The sequence below is a fragment of the Lissotriton vulgaris genome, chromosome 12, assembly GCF_964263255.1.
Source record: "Lissotriton vulgaris chromosome 12, aLisVul1.2, whole genome shotgun sequence".
Taxonomy (NCBI): Eukaryota; Metazoa; Chordata; class Amphibia; order Caudata; family Salamandridae; genus Lissotriton; species Lissotriton vulgaris.
The window spans coordinates 290,731,583-290,752,314 of NC_141700.1; the positions used below are offsets into that span (position 1 = coordinate 290,731,583).

The 20,732-nt window shown below is 43.8% G+C and overlaps 1 protein-coding gene across 2 annotated transcripts in view; it reads right to left on the minus strand.

The window, feature by feature from the left end:
• IGSF9 (immunoglobulin superfamily member 9) overlaps window positions 1–20,732 on the minus strand; it is a 517,703-nt gene that overhangs the window by 25,828 nt on the left and 471,143 nt on the right. For both annotated transcript variants that reach the window (XM_086945078.1, XM_086945079.1), the window contains exon 20: window positions 8,964–9,109. In XM_086945078.1, coding sequence (XP_086801204.1) covers window positions 8,964–9,109 — 146 coding nt within the window. The remainder of the gene's footprint in view (window positions 1–8,963; window positions 9,110–20,732) is intronic.

The window sequence follows — 20,732 nt, forward strand, 5'->3', positions numbered from 1 at the left end:
TATCGTACTTGTGCATTTCCTAAACCCTGCCTGGAATTGCGAAATAATATCATTCTCCGCGGCACACAAAAAGATCCTCTCCAGGAGGACCCTGCAAACCACCTTCTGACCGGAGTCAATAAGAGTTATTGGGCGATAGTTGGGAATGTCCCCCCTGGACCCCTTCTTGAAAATAGGTATCACTTCTGCTCCTTTCCAGGAGTCTGGGACTGGAGATCCGTCAAGCAAGGCATTAATCAGGAATGCAAAATAGGTTGCCCATTGGTCGGCGTTTGCTTTAAATAAATACCCCGGTATACCATCTTGGCCCGGGGCCTTAACAGAGTAAGAAGGCGTCAATGATGTTACCACACATGTTGCCAGGAGCTTGCATCTGGAATTGTAGGTAGGGAGTATGTGAATCTAAAGCAATACACGCTGCAAACTGATTGTTACTGGTAGGCCATATTTTTCATTAGCAGAATATGCTTCTGTAGATCACACGCTATGCATAGACAGAAAAACAATTCCAAAATTCCTAGAGTGGTTTGTGAGCAAAAATGGGAAACATGTGGAACAGTGTTTTTAGCAACATTTGTACGACTTGTGCTTCTTGTCGGGCTTGAATATTAACAGTAATACTTTGTAGACCTGTGGATGCACAACAGAATAACAGCTTTACATATATCTATTGGAATGTTACCTAAGAAGGCTATTGTGGCTTGTTTTCTTATAAGAGTGAGTGCCCTAGGTAAAGAGTGTAAATCGGCCTTTGAAATAGGTTTACTAAGTGAGGCTGTGAAAATACAATGAGCAGTTGCTTGGTTTTTCTAATGGGCTGAGTACAGTCAATATATCATATAATATAGCCTTATAGCCCGCCGTAGAGGGCTATACCAGCTATTAAAGGCCCTCTCCAGCGTTAAAGGCCCCGAGCCGAAGGCGAGGGCCTTTAACAAGGGAGAGGGACTTTAATAGCGGTATAGCCCATCTACGAAGGGCTATAAGGCTATTAGAACATTCTGTCACTAGAGGACAGAATGTTCTAACAAAAAAACAAAGCCTTTCGGGAGCTTGAGGGCATTGGAATATAACATCTAAGATATGAAGCATTCTTTCTCCCATTGACTGAGGTTGCGGGGAAAAGGAAGGTAAGTTAAAAGACGGATTCACAAGAAAAGACAAGACGACTTTTGGCAAGAAACAATGGCGTGTTCCAAGAACAATGCTGTCGGTGAGTACCTACATAAGTAGGTCTTCAACTGGCAAAAGTTCAATTACTCTCAAAGAGATGAGGTTGCCACAGAGAAAACTACTGAGAAGGAGAAAAACTGCAGAGGACATGAATTGAGGAATTTTAATTGGAGTCCCATAAGCTTCTTAAAAATAATATTATCGTTTCATGAAGGGATTGGCAGCAGAATATGAGTGATGATTATTTTAAGACAGCCAATAGAGGCTTTAATAGCAGGAGTTTTCAATATTGGCTAGTGGTCTTTTTTTGAGATACACAGATTTTGCAGGTCAGCGTACCTGTTTGAGTAGTAGTCAAGAAATGATTTCTGAAAGACAAGCACGAAATAATACCTTGTACTGTAACTGCTAAGGGCTGCCTGTGAAAATTATTAAAAGTAGTGTCAAAATCAGTTTCAATGTAGCTGCATTACATGCTCATGTAGTAAATCTTCAGCCTCTAAAACCTCAGTACACCCCAACCTCAGTGCGATGAACCTAGTGATTTGACGCCTAAGTGCTGCCCCTGATGTGAGAGAAAATCTAGTGCAGTTGTAAGCACTTATGAAGGTGGATGGATATCTCTAGAAGTAGAGAACCATATAATGTCATCAGTGCTTGTTCTATTTTCCTGACTACGTATGGAATCAGTGGTAGCGAGTCAATCCATAAACGAATATTCAATACTAGCTTATTTACTTGTCATTTCAGAGGGTGAGGATTACTAGAAGTGAAGTTTTGGTATTTTGAATTATTGTGGGTGGCCACACTGTTGGCACTTGGGGGCTGATCTCAAATCCACGATTTTGTATGGCTCCTGCTGAGATTCACAAAGCCAGTGTTCACCGCAGGAAAGCGTTTCACCAGGAAAGACACTAGATGGCCAAATTGTGTGTATGTGTGTCCTGTTTTTGTATGTAATATGGGGTGGTCATAATGTCTGTTCTGATGAACACTTTGTTGTGAACCTGTTTCAAAGGTTCGAAGAGATAACTTTAGGGCCATGAGCTCCAACATAGTAAGGTGTGCCAGGCACTACTGCAGGGACCACTGGCCTAGGACTGTGAGGTCCCCCATGTCAGATTCCCATCCCAGGTAAGAGGCAACTGTATTGAAAGTCAACAGAGGATGTGGGATGAGAAACAACCTGCCCATTCACAAGTTGTTCTTGTTCCACCATTGCAGTTTGTGCTGACTTCCAAGCAGGAATGCTGTTTAAATGTAGCATTATCAATGTCTGTAAGAGGGACACCCGGAAGAAAGTCGCTGTTGTCAACTGTTCCCTATTGGAATGTTCTACAAGTGTATCCAACTTTACAGTGACAGAGAACAATACAAGCTGCAATCCACAGGACAATCCCTTTTATGTAAAGTAGGTCTGTTTTGTTAAATTCTTTCATCCTGTCCAATTAGAACTGAAGACATCTCTTGGTGTCCAAAGTATGCAGAGATTTCTTGTGGGGCTGTAGAAAGCGAAATAAAAGGTGGCTAACTTAACCTGCAGGCTCAAATGTAAGCTCTTATATGAAGCAGGGATTGAACTTCAGGACAATCCTCTCATCAGAAAACATGTGCGTATTAAATGTCTTATAATAACATGGTTTGATAGTAAAAGTTTGTACAATAACTCTTGATGCTAACATTATTGCTACATACTAGGCTATTTTCAAGACACTTGCTTTAGATGCACCTTGTGAATTAGCCCGTAAAAAGACCTCGTCTGTGCTGCAAAAACTTTGTTGAGCTCCTCTGTAAGGCTAGCTTTACCACTGGTTGAAATGCCCAAAATAGACCTCAAATTAATTCCTTGATCAATCAGAGTGAGAAAATAGACTGCATCTAAATGGCTCTTTGATGGACTCTAGTAGACAAGTTTTACAGGCCTAACTACAATAGATGCAGTAGATATGACATCAGTTTGTGAGGCAGATTGATACAGTGCATACATGCCAAATATTACAACGTTTCCTCTACAAGGCATAGGTTTGTTGATGCTGATTTTGCCCTGCAACCCTAATGATGTGTCTGGAGTTTTCTTGAATGGTTGTGTATCCAAACTCCAGATCATCAGGCAGGAGTGTGGTAAGGAAAATGCTTCTTACCCAGAATGCATCTGTTCTTGGCATATAGAGTTGTAGAGTCATATGTTGTGCATGAATAGCCATCTAGTGTTGGGTCCGGAGGTTTGCACTTTGTTTTTCTTCGACGAAGTCTTTCAAGTCATGAGGTAGGTGACTCCTCCTTTCGGTGATAGTGCACATGGGCATCAACTCCATTGTTAGATTGTTTTCCCGCAGAGGGTGATAATGAAGTTAGTAAGAGTAGTAAAAGGAGATGTCCATGAATGCATGTATCTAAGTAAGATGTTACTGCAACAGGAAAAGGTACCTGGGGAGGCGGGTGGGCGCATATGACTCTTGCCCCTAGATGCATCAACGTTGTCATTTGCGATTCCTTATTTGCGAAAAATAAGGAATCGCAAATAAGGAATCGCAAATGGCAATGCATCATTAATTTCGCAATTTTATTGAGATTCAGTAAAAATCGCAATTTTTACCGGATCACAATAAAATTGCGAGTTTCAAATAGCGAATTCGCAATTCCCATTCATTCCTATGGGCTGAAATGCCCATAGGAATGAATGGGAATTGCGAATTCGCAATTTGAAATCGGAATTCAACAAAGCCTTTCAAGGGTGGAGAGGGGGGTCCAAAGGACCCCCCCTGCATCTATGAAATGCACTTTTACATGTAAGTTACATACACACATGTCCTAAGGACATGTGTGTCTGTAACTTAACAGTTTAAAAAATGCATTTTTGTGCGTTTTTAAACAGTTTTGCAAATTACCACGAAGTTCAACTTCGTGGTAATTTGCATTTGCAATTTGGAAAATCGCAAATGTTTTGAGAATGATGCATTGCATTTAAGGAATCGCAAATTTGCGATTCATTAAAAGCAATCGCATTTTTGGAACTCGCAAAAAAAAAGCGAATTTCCAAAAATGCTTGATGCATCCCAAAAACCATTTTAGGAAGTGCAAAAGGCCGATTTTTGCGAATCGCACCGTTTGCACTTCCTAAAAAGGTTGATGCATCTAGGCATATATACCAAGAACAGATGCATTCTAGGTAAGTAGCATTTTCCATTCCTGGCATATGAGCTGTAGGTCATATGCTGTGCATAGACTACAGAGAGTTATCTCCCAAAGCAGTGGCTAACCTGTAGTTGTTGCAGTTGTCTGATATAGTGTACGTAAAACTGCTTGGCCCACACTAGCTTGCTGTCTTGCTAACACATCTATACAATAATGTTTTGTGAATGTGTGAGGTGTAGACCATGTTGCAGCTTTGCATATGTCATCTATGGGTATATTTCCTAAGAATGCCATGGAAGCCCCCAGTTTGCATGTAGAGTGTGCTCTAGGGGTAAATGTTAATGTTCGTTTTGCTTTTGCATAGCATATTTGAATGCACTTGACTATCCAGCTTTGATGACAAGCACTCTAAAGAGAGATAGATGTTGTCTATTCTAGATGTATACAGCTATCGCAGCCAAATGTAAGCGTATGGATGTGTACGCTAAATTGGAACGCTGTAGATGTAACAAATAACATATAATGTTTTTAACAGAAGCATCAGGCGGCTTGATGTGGTTGTTAGTACAGTATATTATAAAACCGCTTCCACTTTGCTGCATAGCAGGCTCTTGTGGTAGGACGTCTAACTTCTTTGATAATGTTCATGCAGTTTGGCAGGAGATTAAGGTAGACAAACTCTAGGACTTCAGGAGCCAGATCACTAGGTTAAGTAGACTGGGGTCTGGATGTCTTATGTCTCTATGGCTCTGTGTGAGGCGATTGGGTGTAAGACGTCGTTTTTGATGAGGAACTACTGACGGTTACAACTAGGTTGTGAACCAGGGTTAATGTGCCCATGTGGGAGCAACTAGGATTAGTGTAATGGACTCTTGTTTGAGTTTCCAAACCACTAATGGAATGAGTGGGAGAGATGGAAAAGGGTAAGCAAATATCACTCACCAATTCATCCATAGTGCATTGCCCTTGGACAATGGGTGTGGATACCTGGACGCGAAGTTTGCGCATTTTGCGTTTAGGTGTGTGGCAAACAGATCTATGTCTGGGAAGCCCCACATTTGAAAGAATGGGAGGAGAAGTTGAGGGTGTAGTTCCCATACGTGGATTTATTGTGTCTGACGACTGAGCAGATCTCCCTTCTGATTGTTTACTCCTGGAAGGTGTTCTGCTAGGAGATACATTTTGTGATGTATGTCCCATTTCTAGATGGCCTATGCTAGCTGTGACAGCTAGAAAGAGTGTGTCCCCGCTGTTTTTGGATGTAATACATGGCTGTCATGTGAATCAAGACAGTCTTGCGTACTAGATGAACTTGAAACGCTTTCAGCGCCAGAAAAATTTCTAGCAGCTCTAGGTGATTTATATGAAGTTGTTTCTGCTGCAAGCTCCACATGCCCTGAATTGTGTGGGTTTGGAGATGTGCTCCCCAACCTGTCAGTGATGCGTCTTCTGTTAGGTACTATCTGTGGAGCCAGGTCGCTGAAGGGCCGCCTTTTTAAAAGGGTTTGTGTGTTCCACCACTGCAGAGAGCAATGGGTGCGGCCGTCTACCAACACTAGATCTGATAACAGACCCTGAGCCTGGTTCCACTGATGTGCTGAGCATTCCTGTAGTGGACGCATTTAAAGTCTTGCGTAATGGACTACTAGAATGCAAGACGCCATCATTCCCAGTAACTGCATGAACACACGAACTGGTGAAGAGCGTTGAGGCTGAAACTGAGACAGCAGGACTTGTATATTCCGGACCCTGGCCGGAGTTGGGTATGCTTGAGCTTTTTTTGTGTCTGCAGTAGCCCCTTGATATGCTCGAGTATTGGCCGGTTGGAGATGGGATTTGGACAGATTTACTGTGAATCCCAGCTCGTGTAGCAATTGCAGAGTTTTTTGTGTGTGGCGTAAACAGCTGTCGTTCAAGCTGGCCTTTATGAGCCAGTCGTCTAAGTATGGGAAGACGTGAACCTGTTGTCTTTGTAGATGGGCTGCCACCACTGCTAAGCATTTTGTGAAAACCCTGGGCGCGGTTGTTACTCCGAATGGGAGCAGCTTGAATTGATAATGCTGGCCTGCTACCACGAACCTGAGGTATTTGTGGTGTGCAGGATGTATTGGGATATGAAAATAAGCGTCCTTTAAATCCAGAGTGGAGAGAAAGTCGCCTTGCTGAAGGAGCGGTAGTACTTGTTGGAGTGTTACCATACGAAAGTGGTCCGACTGAATGTACAGTTTAGTTCTCTGAGGTCTAATATAGGCCTGAGAGAGCCGTCCTTTTTGGGACTTAGAAAGTAGAGGGAGTACACACCTGCCTCTTGGTATTGTAAAGGGACTGGTTCTATTGCACCTTTCTCAACAGAGAGAGAACCTCTTGCTTTAGAAGGGTAAGATGTTCTTGTGACATGAGGTATGACCTTGGAGGAATGTTTGGTGGAGTGTTTGTAAACAGATTGGATAATTTGTAGTACCCATTTGTCTGATGTAATCATATTCCAAATGATTAGAAACTGGGAAAGATATCCCCGACAGAGTGGAATGATCGGGGGTATGCAAAGGTCGTCACTGTTTGGTGTTTGCAGAGGACGTGCGTGTTGAATTACCTCTGCCTCGTTCATTTCCTTTATTTCTTCTATATACACCTCTAAAGTAACCTCTTGAAGAGGGCGACTGATTGTTGCCTTTGTAACAGGAGGGATTTTCTGTAGATATATTTTTGGAGCCACCCCTGTAAAATGAGCGACAAAAGGATTGTCTGTTGGAAGGTGATTGTAAGGCCCCTATGGACTTTGCAACCTCAGTATCCTTTTTCATTTTTTCCAGTGATGTATCAACAGCTGGACCAAAGAGGTGTTCTTTGTCAAATGGTTGGTTAAGAATAGAGGCTTGCAACTCAGGTTTAAATCCTGAAATTCTTAACCAAGCATGCCTACGAAGCAGTACGCTAGTATTTACTGCCCAGGCTGCTGCGTCTGCTGCATCTAGTGCACATCTGATAGAGGTAATAGTCATTGCTCTGACCAATGCCAGAGAGGTTGACCCTCTCTTTGACGATGTGAAGTCCATTAGAATTCTGACCTGGGTGCCTTCTATTCAAGAAGCAGAACACTTAGGCCCACTCTTCTACTTGCTTTTTATTTCACACAATCTCCAACTAGATACCCTGCTATTCGAAATGAGATTGGCCACTTCATACCTTCTTGCTACAACGAAACCAACCTCTGCATCATCCAGATTGGTTTCTGCAGCATGACAGGTCCCCACATTGGAACTCCGTCCTGAGCGCCGATCATGCTTTCAAACGAAGATCCAAGCTGTGGCTACTTCGCATATTTCAATGTCTTTCATCTAACCTTACCCTCAAGTCCCTCGCACTTGTATTTCTCCATGTAATAAGCTACCATTAAAATATGTTATATATTTTGTGTGTATTGTTGCATCCCTCAATTCTTGTCTGCCAGATCTACCCCTAGACATAACCATATTGTTGTCCTATGTCACATCCCTTTATGAAACATTTATATTAAAAAGGGTTTAAAATGTAACTTCAAACTTCAAGTCCTCAACTACTACTTCTATTTTAAACAATTAGAATAAAGATGAATAGCATCGCTTGCGCTACCTTTTTTTAAAATTTCACCTTTCCCTTACAATTCTATAATTAACATCTTTCTGCACCTTAGCTACCAGCCCTGGATTCCCACGAGAAGCTTAGCTCCAGAGGTCAGTGTCTCAAACTTGAACATTAGTGACAAGCAGATGGCTAAAAACTCCCTTGGCATCAACATCGAGTAGAAAGAAATGAACAATGGCACGGATGTGAAAAAAACACAGTACTCAACCACCAGCTTTTCTCTGAAATAATCATACAGAGCTGGTCTGGATCCATGTTTTCAAACTAGCCTCAGCTCACTACTTCCAGCTAGCTTCCATGTTGGTATTCAATTTTTTTTATATTGAACAATAAAGTCAGTTTACCATTATATCCCAACCCACACTCTATAATATTATATTTCAACTGATGCCTTAGACACTCGCTCCTGGATTTCACCTTTATCCATCATTCGTCCATGCTTCGGCATTCTGCATTGCTGTCACTCCTCAGATGCATACTCGTTTCATGTTCGGTTTGCCTTTGATTCTCAGATAATGCTTCCAGTCAGTTACTAAGCTATTTATTTTCACCTGCCATTGAATTATTTCCTACCGAACTGTCTTTAGGGTTGTTTCTCATCCTTGTTCTTGACACTCATAGCTAGCCTGTCACAGCATATAATCTTAAACGAATGCTGTTTCTTTCCAAGGAGAGGGACCGCTGGATCTCAAACACTTTGGGTCGAGTTGGCGTGATATAAAATTCACCCTCTCCCTCAAAACAAACTAAGATTGTACTTCTTTGCGACTATTACCAAATATAATGACCATGTACTCTGTGTGGGGAGCCACTGGGCCTGTACCATCACACGTCTTTAGGTGGCATAACCTGTATCTCTACCTCAGGCTGCTTATCCTCCACTTGCATTATCGTATGGGTACCACACTTTCCCTCAGGTGCTCCGGCCCGTGATTCCTCATCCCCACTCTTCATTGATCCCCAGCAAGGTCTGTGGTTTGCAAATACCAATACCATCATATACATAGATATAGATTGATATATACACCTACTTTGCCTCTCGAGCTCCTGCATTGCAATAGTGGAGACCGGTCTCTTGGGGTGCCCATTGCGGTACAGATGAAGTGCGTCAAGGATGTCAGTCTCTATAGTGAACTCTGTATCCCACTCATAGTTCTCGTCAACCGAGGTGTTCCTCCTACAGAATCAAATGGTAGGTTAGATTACAAGGCAGTTGGTAAGAAAAGCCTTACAGAGCTGTTAGGTATAACATCACCACACAACCAATGACAAAGCACCACAAAGCACAACAGCTTGGCTGAGATAAGTAGTTCTACGAGGAGAGGCAGCTAGGGAAGTACTTGGAAATAAAAGCTGCTGTTGGAATGCTACACACATTGAGCAGTCAGATCCGGTGGCTCTCTCCTATGGCATGAGGGCTTTCTTTCCCAAGATCTATATTTTTAACGATGATTAAAAAAACCTCATCCCATTTTTTCCTATTGGCCTGACAGTTTTTTAGATAGTTCTGAAGAGAAACACTCGGTGCTTTTTGGGTTACTGCAGCATCCCACAAGACCAGTCCAGCCATGGACAGGGTTCTTCACTGCCTGCAACGTACATAGTAGTACAATGACTCCATCAAAGTGGCCGGGGTTGGAGGTAGGAAGCACAAAAGAAACAAAAATTGAAGATTACCTGGTTGGTTGTTCCAACCATTTGCACCAGGGCAGTGACAGAAGGGATATGTGTGTGGGAGTGCACATGTGCATTAACGTGTACTTCTGAGTGCAATTGCATCAGTTTTGTGTCTTCATGACTGTGTATGTATCTGTTTCTGCGTCTCTATTAATGTGTGTATCTGTGTATCCCTGCATCTGCATGTTTGTGTGCTAGTCAGCCCTTGTACGGCTGTTATACAGTTTGGTTTTAGTGTCTGTGGGAGTACAGTTTCTGTGAGTTTGAGTTTTTGTTTCTATGCAAGATTCATGAGTTGGGGAGCGTATACCTGTGTATGACTTTGTCTTTGAGTGAGTTTAGGTGTGTGCCTGATTGTTGAAGTGTATGTGCATCAAACTAGCTTCAGATTATGTGTATGCGAGTGCATGTGTTTCTTGGGCGTTAGATCTATTTGCATTTTGAAGTACAAGTCTCAGTGCCTCATCTAGAGATTGGCGGTGTAGGAACCACACCGTAAATGGGCAGCGACTGCACCTAGCCAAACGGGCAGTTCTGCTTCTTTATTAAGAAGTGGCACCCGAGACATTGTGTCCCAGGCAGGAAAAAAGGAACAATTTCCCCAATAACCAGGGAGAAAGCCACTTAAGTGTTGCTTCTCAGAAACAAAACCCCGCTTTTACAATATGTTTCTAAGAAACAAAAAGAATGCAGAAAGGGAAGCCACGACATGACTGCTGGTCTCACCTTACAGTTTTGATCGAAGTGCTCCAGACTCGTATGTTGAAGTTCTTTCGACAAAACTGTCTCCACTTAGCCAGTTGGGATCTCTAGATTCAGAAGGCAGCCCTCCTCTGGGTATACATGGGGTAAAGACAACCCGGTACTGGCAGGAGCACCATTAATCTTTTAAGGATGTCCTAGGTGTGCATGTGTTTGTGTGTCAAGATGAACATAGATTACAATTGGAAATGATTGAAGAGGTCACAGTTTACAAAAGAAGATGATGAGCATTAGGCAGGGCAGGCTTGTGTTTAGCTCGAGTGTAGCAAACACGAGTGTTGGTTGCAAGGGTGGCATGCGTTAGGATTTTGGACACATGCCAATACTTTCACAATCGATCCCTGAGAGGCTCTGAGGTGGGGGTCATGTAAAATGTTGTTTGGCAAATCCTTCCAGAAAGCACTGATAAACGCTGGCAAAGCCAAAAGGTAATAGGTTGCCAGCCTTTGGCCTTGCCGGTGCTTGTTTGGTTTTTTACAGTTTTTGTAAAACTTCATTGTTGAGAGAGTTGATATAGCCAATACAAAAGAAAACACTCATAGCAACAATATCCATTGGTTTAATAAAGCACACATTGTAATAGTACTCCCTGGCACTAAAGGGAACTCCTTTATGTGTGGATGTGCTCATTGTGAAAGAGCAGAATGATGTCATTCATAAAGTTATGCTGTCGCCCAATGCATACATGCTGTAGTAGGAGGAAGAATCATGAGAATGACACAAGGGACCGATGGCTGGAGAGGGCTGGCTGAAAGCCACTATACGTAAGTACATTATTTAGACATAATTTTAGAAAAATCAAATAACTTGGCTAACACTAGGAGTAAAAAGGTATCATTCTGTCTGTGCCCATAAGGCCATCTGACGGAAAAGACCTGCACGCGCATTTATAGCCAGTGGAAAGTACCTTCTCCCCGAGCCCTGATTTATAAAATGCAGATATGGAGTTAATAAGGTTCGACCTCCAAGTTTACTTTGTTAGCTAATTGTTTTTCTCCAAACTGCTACAGAACAAACTAAAATAGGGTACACATAACTCAGTACTGCCACATAAATAGTAAATTATTAGTAAACAATTGAATGCAGAGTATGAAGGCCATATAACGGAGTGAACATACATAAAAGTTTTTAACCAAGGAGATGGACTCCCTCAGCCGAGAGGACTCCCTGATCAGATGATTTCAAAAGGGGAAGCCAGCCACCTCGTGGTGCGCTTCGAGTGGACCCGGGAATTGCAGTGGAAGGAGGGAGGACATAAACATAAGGGTAGCAATAACCACAATAACAACTGACAACTCAAACACATTTGGTATTGATCGTCGAGGGGGGGATGGGGGGTGGGCTAGGATATGGTTGATACTTTATCAAGGTAATTTCCAATAAAGTCACCTGTCTTTCATTAATTGTAAGAGTCCAATTTGAACTTCTACAGGAAGTCGAACGAAGAAGCGCCATGCCAGGCACCTTGTGAAGATTGCATGTTGGTAGACAAAAAATAAAGACAGTAAGAGTGAACAAATACATTCCCAGCACTGAAATGCCTTGTTTTGACATTCAGGTTCATACTATGCAAACGATGTGATTGTTACAGTGTATAAGTGTTCCTTCTTTTCCTAATGCATGTGTCGGCTGTGCTTCGGCAGCGTCTGCTGGAGGTTGTCCCATGCATTCGGTATTCTTCCCATGAAACACTATCTCCTAACACTGCTCCCAAGTTCTGCTCTCCCTGGGTCTCGTATTACGATCTTGAGTTATTGGAGCATGTACGAATGATAACTTCACACTCACTCATACCAGGGCCTCCTATATGTCCATCATCCCTCATCTGATGCCTCTCATACATGTTTGACTACAGTTCCGCCCCTTTCTTCATGGGCCCACCTCTCTCACCCCCTCCTCATAAGACTTGTACTGTAATGCACCTAAATAGCTATGATCATCAGACAGGCCGGACAGGGAAGAACATTCACTTCTACCTCGAAGAGGTTATAGTTATATCTGCCATAATATACATGTTGATTACCACTCACCTCTCAACTGAAGTATAGTGCATTTACCTTATTGTAAATAACACAAGCGACAAAACCTAGCCACCTGCCATATAGAAAAACCAAATTCGGCTATAGCAAGCTTTCACTACCAACAAAAGGACACACGTTTATATTCTGAGTAATGCTGCACTAGGAGCATGGCTACAGCTGCCTGAATGTACTAAGCTGGCACCATCCACATGGCATCAAGCAGGACAATCTCACAACCACCCACTGCTCTAATCGGCTACCTTACACTCAAGACTCAGTTAGAGTCATTTGGCAGTGAAACAACTGCCCTGAAATGGTAGTTGCGTTCTCTTTTGCTTACTAGTGAAAGCAAAGCAAAGAACGACGGGCATAATTCAGACTGGAACCGATTTTTGTCATAAGCAATTGCCAATGCATGTTGAAAGGTGGTGCCATTGAGTTCTGTCACAACTCCTACCACCTCCAAAAGGGATGACCGAAGTCATATTGCAGCACCATCCCTACGCATTGACATCCTTTTTCTTTTTTCCTGTTCCTTGCCCTCAGACATGGAGCAACAGAGATTGGTTTCAAACGTGGCAGTGTGCAGAATCTAACTTAATAACCTTATTAAGCATCTTAAAAGTCCACTCCACAGACGGGCAAGCAGGGAACATGGTGAGGAATCTGTGGTTAAATAAAGTATCCACCAGAAAGAGCTTTAAAAGTCCACTCCACAGAAAGGAGAGCAGGGAGACTAGTGAGAAATGTGCAGTTAGATAAAGTATCCACCAGAAAGAGTGTTAGCAAAGGTTATTCACTTTTTCTTCTGATGGATACTTCTAACAGCAGATTCTTCATATTTTGAATAGATACCAAAGCAGTATCTCACAAACAGTGGAGAGGCTGGGGAGTGGATTTTACACCAGGCAGTCAGTCCTTCAGAACTCAGCAGGCAAAATGCCCATCTCTGCAGTCTTGAGAATCAAGACAGTATTTGCAATGAGGAATACTGTCTTAATGGTCAGCAATCTCAAAGGCGAACTTTACCTAGGCTTGAATGTTGTGCACATCAAAAACGTGACAACCATGTTAAGGTCTCAATGAGGCATAAACGGTGCCAGGGAAACGTATGTAAGCCCCTTTAAAAAATGCACCACGGCCGGCATTAAGAATAACAAATGTCCGTCAATCAAACACAGGAAGGCCAAAAAGGCTGCCAAATACACTTTAAATGTGCCCACAGCATGCCTTGTCGGGCCAGTGACAAGAATATCAAACACTAAATAACTTAGCATGAAGGGGATCAACTGAATGGTTTCTCACCTGACTGAAAAGTTTTCCCAATGACCAGAATGGAAAGATATGGTGGACGGGTGCTTCAAGGATAACGTTCACAACTTCTGCTGGTATATCAATCTCACTCAATTTGGTAGCACTTAACCTCCACACCTGGAAGTGTGGGGTTTGGAGATTTCAGTGCAGGTCCCCGTCCTTTTGATGAGGTCTTCCAGAAGAGATAGCTGATTTGGAGGGCAACTGCTGAGGCTCATCAGGTGGAAATACCAGTCTCCTAACCCAATCTAGGACTTCTAGGATACGTTTAACCTGGTGTCTCCTCACCATGTTCACACTGCGCTTTCTCTGCAGTGGCTCAAAGATCAAACAAAGGTTGGACCCACTGGGAAAAGATGCTTTGGACCACCCACGGGTATACACCATATGGGATCCACTAAACGGCGGCTGCTGAGTTCATCTGCTCTGTAAATCAACAAGCCAACCAAATGGACAGCCATTGGGGAGATCCTGTGGAAATCATGCCAGCACCAGTGCTTCGTGGCATGGTATCTTGGACTAGATACCATCTTGCTTGTTGCAGCGCCACATAGCAGTTGTGCTGTCCGTTAGAACTTGGAATAGTTTCCCCTCGATGGCCAGAAGTAAGGCCTTCATGGACAACAGAATGGCGGGAAGCTCCAGAAGGTTAATGTGGTTCCTCTACTTCAAGGGTGGACTAAAGCCCCTAATTTTCACATCTCTCAGGTGAGTGGCCAGGCCAAGAGTCGATGCATCAGTCACTGTTTTGAGAGCTGAATGTGGTAGGGAGAAAAATCTGTCCCAGGTCAAGTCAGATTGACAGTGCTGTACCTAATGCTGCAGGCAGAGGGCCACTACTGGGCCTTCATGTGTCAATGAGCACGAAGGATCAGCAGGATGCACGAGGCAAAGAGGTGAAGAAGCGCCAGAACCCAGGAGAGAGTTGAAAACGTCAAAGTCCTAGAATGAATGCCCTGCATTTGAGCCACGGGTGGAAAGGCTTCAGTGTCAAGGTTGGTCTCTATGACGTGAATCCTCTATGTAGGCTGCAGGAGGTATTCTGTCACTTTGATGGAAAACCCAAGCGATGACAGTAGGCTGAACACTGTCTCCAGGTGTCCACGTCTGACTGTGGCAAACCCACGTTTGGGACCCAATCATCCAGGTACAGGAATATGTGTATTGGCCCAAACTGTGAAGAGAAGTGGCATAACCTCCTTCACCCTTCTAAATAACCTGGGGGCTGGGGTGAGGCCAAAGGGCAGGACAGTAAACTGAAAGAGCAGCAACCCGACCCTAAACCAAAGAAAGCATCTGTCAGACTGCAAGATCAGAAGATGAAAGTACACATCCTGCGAGTCAAAGGAAAGCGACCAGTCCCAAGATTCCTGGCTGAAGGAACCTGGGCCAGAATCATATTTAAACTCCTCTTTCCAGAGGAAGGTATTCAGAAAACAGAGGCCCAATATTGGTCTAAGACTGCCGTCTTAACACAAAAAAGTGCCAGAGGCAGAACCCTCTATACTTCTCCACTTCAGGGATTCTCTCTATGGATCTTTTAGCCAGAAGTGAATGAACTTCATGGACAAGAGTGAAGGCATGATCTGCTTAAGCCAGAACAAAAAAGGTAGAACAGGATGAGGGCTCATGTAAAAGGAAGGATGTAGCCATGCTGAACAACTTGCAAAGCCCACTGCTCTGTAGTAATCACATGCTAGATGGGCAGGTAAAAACAAACCCTGCCTCCTACTTTCCTCCTCCTTGAATACGGAGGGTGAATATAATTGGCTTGGCTATAGTCGCAGAAGACGACAAGGAAGAGAAGTAATACTGTCCTTGCTGAGCTCAGCCGCCATTTCATCTTCTGGAGCCACGAAAAGGCTGTACAGGCTCTTGAACGGGTTGAGAGGGCTGCCTCTGACTATAGTAAAGCCCCAGAAAATATCCTCTAAACGTTTGGTATAATTGAGGAAATTGATGGGCAGTGGGACAGCAAGTCAAAGGATCAAGCCGTATTATGACTGTCTTTAAAGCGTTAAAGCACAGTCAGCTTTCTCTCAGATAAATTCTGGAACCATAGAATAGCATTTATATAAAGGGGTGCTTATATATCCACAGAAAATCCTGTGACACACATCCAGTTATGGCATAAAAGCATATCTGAACACAACAGGAACGTTTGACAAAATCTCATCGGTCATGTCTCTAAGGGCAGGTATATAGCATCCTAGCAAGCAGACCATATTCAGGGATTTCAATGGCAAACTGGTGGAATAGAAAATGTGTACACCAAAAGCATCAATGTGCTTAGATTCCTTGTCTGGTGGAATTGTGGTTAACGCACAGGGGCTAACTTTGCCAGTAGAAACCTGAATCACCAAGCAGTCTGCAATTGTGTGCTGGGTCAAAATTAACAAATTTCCAGGGAGGGGCAGACCTATGATGCCTTGCCACAAAGTGACCTACTGGGGAAATTAACATGGTTTAGACAAAGTTGCAATCCGTGTTTCTGTCTGAGCCTCAAAAAAAGGAAGCAAAGGCTCTGAAGTAAAATGATCAGTCTGCAGTATTCAGGAAAGCAGATTTGCTTCAATCCATATTGTACGCAGCTGAAGGTCCAGCACTTGTACTGGCCAGCAGACTACTACCATCAAAGATGTGCGGTGTCCTCTATGGGAGCCCAGTTGGTAGTCCAATTCTGTCTCAGGGTACTTATCTAGGCCACTGGCGTTCTGTGAATCTAAATAAAGGCTAGGGCCAGTATAATGGGAGCGGCAAAAAAGAGGCTGAGGGTCTTCCAATATTGGCAGCTGAGCCTTGGTAGCTTTGTAGCAAGCCTGGAGCTGGCCAACATCAGTTCTGAATCTGAAAAAGGCATCAGGATCGGACTCGGAGAAGGCACCACAAAAACATAGGCCAGGGCCACTGGGACTGATTAGGCTTTTGATGCTGGAATGGAAGCATGTGCCAGATGCATGAATGCACAAAGGGTGAGCTGGTGCTAGGGAAGGCCCCACCAGCTAAATTCAGTTAGGGACCCCTACAGATTCATGGAGCCAGAAGGCCCTACAGAGGGAGGTGGCATCACCCGCAAACGTTGCAGAATGGCCTGCCTTATGATCTCTACTTGCTGCAGGGCTAACAGTGGCCCAATTAAATCAGAGCAAAGAGAACAATTGATGGACAGAATGCAGAACAATGTCATACATTCACCTCAGCACAGAGATCTGGGCCTAAATCCATCGTTTTTGTGCTCGCCATGCCATTCCAGTTTGGACCCAGCTATATGCTAATCAGTTTTGACCATGCATCCAATGGGAACAGTCCAGCCCGAACTGCCAGGCCCTCCCTGGACTGGAAACAAACATCCTAGGACCGGTTTCAGGATTTCAGCCCTCATCAGCCAGGATAGCTTGACTCCAGTAGCATGGAGAGTACGGGACCCACATCTGGGCATACCCATCACACTAGTGTCAGCATTCCACCCATCAGTTGTTTTTTTTACATATGTCGCGTATGCCCAGACGCGGTCCCGTGCTTACAACACCAATGGATTCAAGCTAGCCTGGCTGATGAAGGGTGATGCCCTGAAACCAGTCCCAGGATGCTTGTTTCCGGCCCAGGAAGGACCTGGCATGGCAGTTCGGGCTGGACTGTTTCCACAAAGAACAGGGTCAAGACTGATTTGCATATGGCTGGGCCCAAACTGAGGTGGTGTGGTGAGCAAAATAATTATGGATTTAACCCAGATCTTTGTGACAGGTGGTGAATGTTTGCATTGTCCAGCATTCCGTCCATCAATTGTTTCTCTTGCAATTAATTCAGAGTGCCCGGAGAAAAACCTTGGTTTAGGTTCTGAGCCAGACGAGGTGTGCAGAGGCTGGTTCTTGAAGCAACGACTCAGTAACTTCTCCCAAGAACAGAAATAACGGAACGAAGAGGAGACGCACTTGAACTTCTATTGCTTATGGAGAGACTTGTCTCTCAACTTCATCTTTGATTTACCAAAGATGGTGACCTGGAGCCATTATGACCCTGGGTGCATCCGTGGGCATTTGTTGCATGACTGAGGCCTTCTTATACCCTTGAAACCTAAGACAGAAGTAGTGTGGATCCATGATTGATGTTTGATTCATGCAGTCGCTGCACGGTTTGAAGACTGTGGTGCTCAGGGGACTTATTTCCCTAGCACAATGTCCTGAGACAAATGTGGATTTGAATAAACACAGAAAATGTTTGAGAGTGAAATTCTAGATCGGCGTCATAGGACACGGAAAGAAAGGAACTGATGTCAGTGCACAGGGATGATGCCTATGTATGAATCTGATCATTACTCCCAGACGCAGTGAGTGGTCGTCGTAGAGTCCAATGGCGCCACATGTAGGCCCACAGGATCTTTTACTAAGAAAAAGTTACGAAGCCAATTTGGCACCTGTGGGAATTCAAAAGGTGAGAAATTAGCGGTTAGATTTAGCCATCAGAAAATTAAGTTAATTACCTGTGGTAACGCACTTTATGGTGGATACCCTGTTGAATTGCACATTTGTAACCTTTTGAATATCTCCAGATGCTAGATTGGATCTGGATTTTTCAACTGCAATTTCCCCCGATGTTGGTAATTGATTACTTCGGACTCAGCAACAACCTCAGGTCGCCTTGGAAGTGAAGGTACGGAGCCCCATATATGCGCCTTCTCAACACGTTCACATTAGTTTTGTCTTGCACTTTTGTAGCCCTCAGACGTTGATGAATCATGACAAATTGAATGTGAAATAATGCTGAATATAAATGAAGACTTTTTGCAGATAAGAAAGTCCACACCATGGAATGGGGGGAGGAGGAAGGACTGTGATTAATTTATGGTTAATTTCCACTAGAAAAGGATTCACAGTAGAGAACTAACTTATTCTTCTGAAGGACACTTTTAATCACTGATTCCTCACCTGTTGATCAGATACCCACAAAGTACCTCGCAAAAGGAGAAAGGTCTGAGTGGACTCACGCTAAAAAGTCCTGCAGCACCGAGGGGACAAAATGGCCATCAACGCAGACTTGACTGCCAAGGCAGGAGTGCTGTGAACGTACGCATAGACACCCATGTAGCTGCCTAATTGATGTTGATGACAGGATCTCTCTTTGCCAAAGCTGTTGAGGCAGCATTGACTCCAGTGGAATGAACCTGTTGGTCCCAGGGTGCTCCTTCATGGCCAGAACAGAGCATGTCTTAATGCATGGGATGATTCACCTAGACAGAGTCTGTTTTAGACCGCCTTTCCCTTCTTAGAACTGGCAAAGTGGAAAAGCTGGTCATCATCTCAGTGTTCTTTTGTGCACTAGATGTAAACACTTATATCTATTTTGAGACTGAGCTGGTGAAGCCAGTCCTCCTCTTTCTAGAGATGTGGGGGAGATAAGAAAGCAGGAAGACTGGTGGAATGACCCATATGGAAGGGAAATAAAACCTTTGTCAGAAAGGAAGCTGGATAAACAGAACCAATTTGTCAGTAAAGGAAGTAGTGCATGAAATCTATACTGACAGTGCCTGCAGCTCATTGACAGAGCACAAAAGTGCTTCCGTTATGGAAAACTGCTTTGATGTTGAGGAGTCAAGGAGAGCAGCTGTGCATAGGATCAAATGCCATACACATCAGAAATGTGAGGAACAAGTTAGTTAGCATGGAGGCATTATAAAGAGATTCAGCAAAAACATGTGTGCCAATCCTCTAAGGATCTCATCACAATGGGTGAACTGAATAAGGAAGCTGGTCAGTCAAATGTAAAAAAAAAACCGAAAGGGCTGGTGTATCTTTAACTTTATCCACTGTAAAACCTTGCTGGGCCACAGATAAAACAACAAAATATCAGATAACTTGGCTTGAAGTGGATCATGCTGACAGTCTCCACATCAGGCTATACATTTCTCCATACTCCCCAAATAGATGGATTTAGTCAAGGGACACCTAGTCATAAGAATCATATCCGCAGCTTCAGCAGTTACATTCTAATTGCTCAGGTATTGCCGTTCATCTTCACGGATGGTGGTGTAGATTGTGGAGCTTCGGGTGTAGGATCCTGTCCTCTTGTGAGACCCAAGGTCCTCCAGAAGAAGGAGATGAATTGGTTGGCTAATGCTCAAGGACACCAAATCGGCACTCAACTTACACAATCTAGAGCTATGAAGATCACTTGAACCTGGTCTTTTCTGATTTTCCTCAGGACTCGTGCAGGGAGAGGTGGAAAGGCATACAGGAGGCCCACACTCCACTGCAGATGGAATTTATCACCCAGGGATCCGATCAGAGCTTAAGTGAGCATTATTTGGGATATTGTGTGTTTTAGGTAGTTATGAAAAGATCCAGCTAGAGCACAAAGATGTCCTTAGCTACTCCAAGTTGAAGACACCATTTGTTTTTTACCAGTGTTAGTTTACCTCTGCTGAGCGTGTCCGCCTTGACATTGCGCAACTGTAGGAACATCTCTTGATGGCCGAGCCATCGAAAAAAGCACACGACCTCCTGTAGTACTAGGACGAGATAAGGGCTGGGGATAATATAATGTTGATGGTTGCACTTTGGTTACTTTTTACGGCATTAAGGACCTTGCATGACCCAATGAAGTTTGGGGAAGGAAATCAGCATCGGACCAGATCTGGCATGGTCAGCCACTGGAGTGGGAGCCAGCACCCTTTTCATCTGGAATGTCATGGCCTCCAGGCCCTCGCGTGGAGGCAAAAGACAGAAAAAGGCCTGATGGTCTTCAGCCACTGAATTAGGCAGCTGGCATTTACAGATCAAAGTACCAAACTAGTGGACGAGAAGATCCTTTTCCTGAATGTCAACTTTCCCACTCCCTATCAGGGGGAGTAGTTGGGAACGTGTTAGGGTTAATTTTACCAGCAGATGCCTAGACCGTCAAATTTTCAGGGGAGGGGTGCTGTGATAAAAATTATGGGTAGCCAGCGGCCAGATGGTGGTGCCGCGAAATCTGGCAGTTGACTGAGGGGCCAGAGTAAGGTTTGCCCATTACCCCAACAAAGTGTCTAGA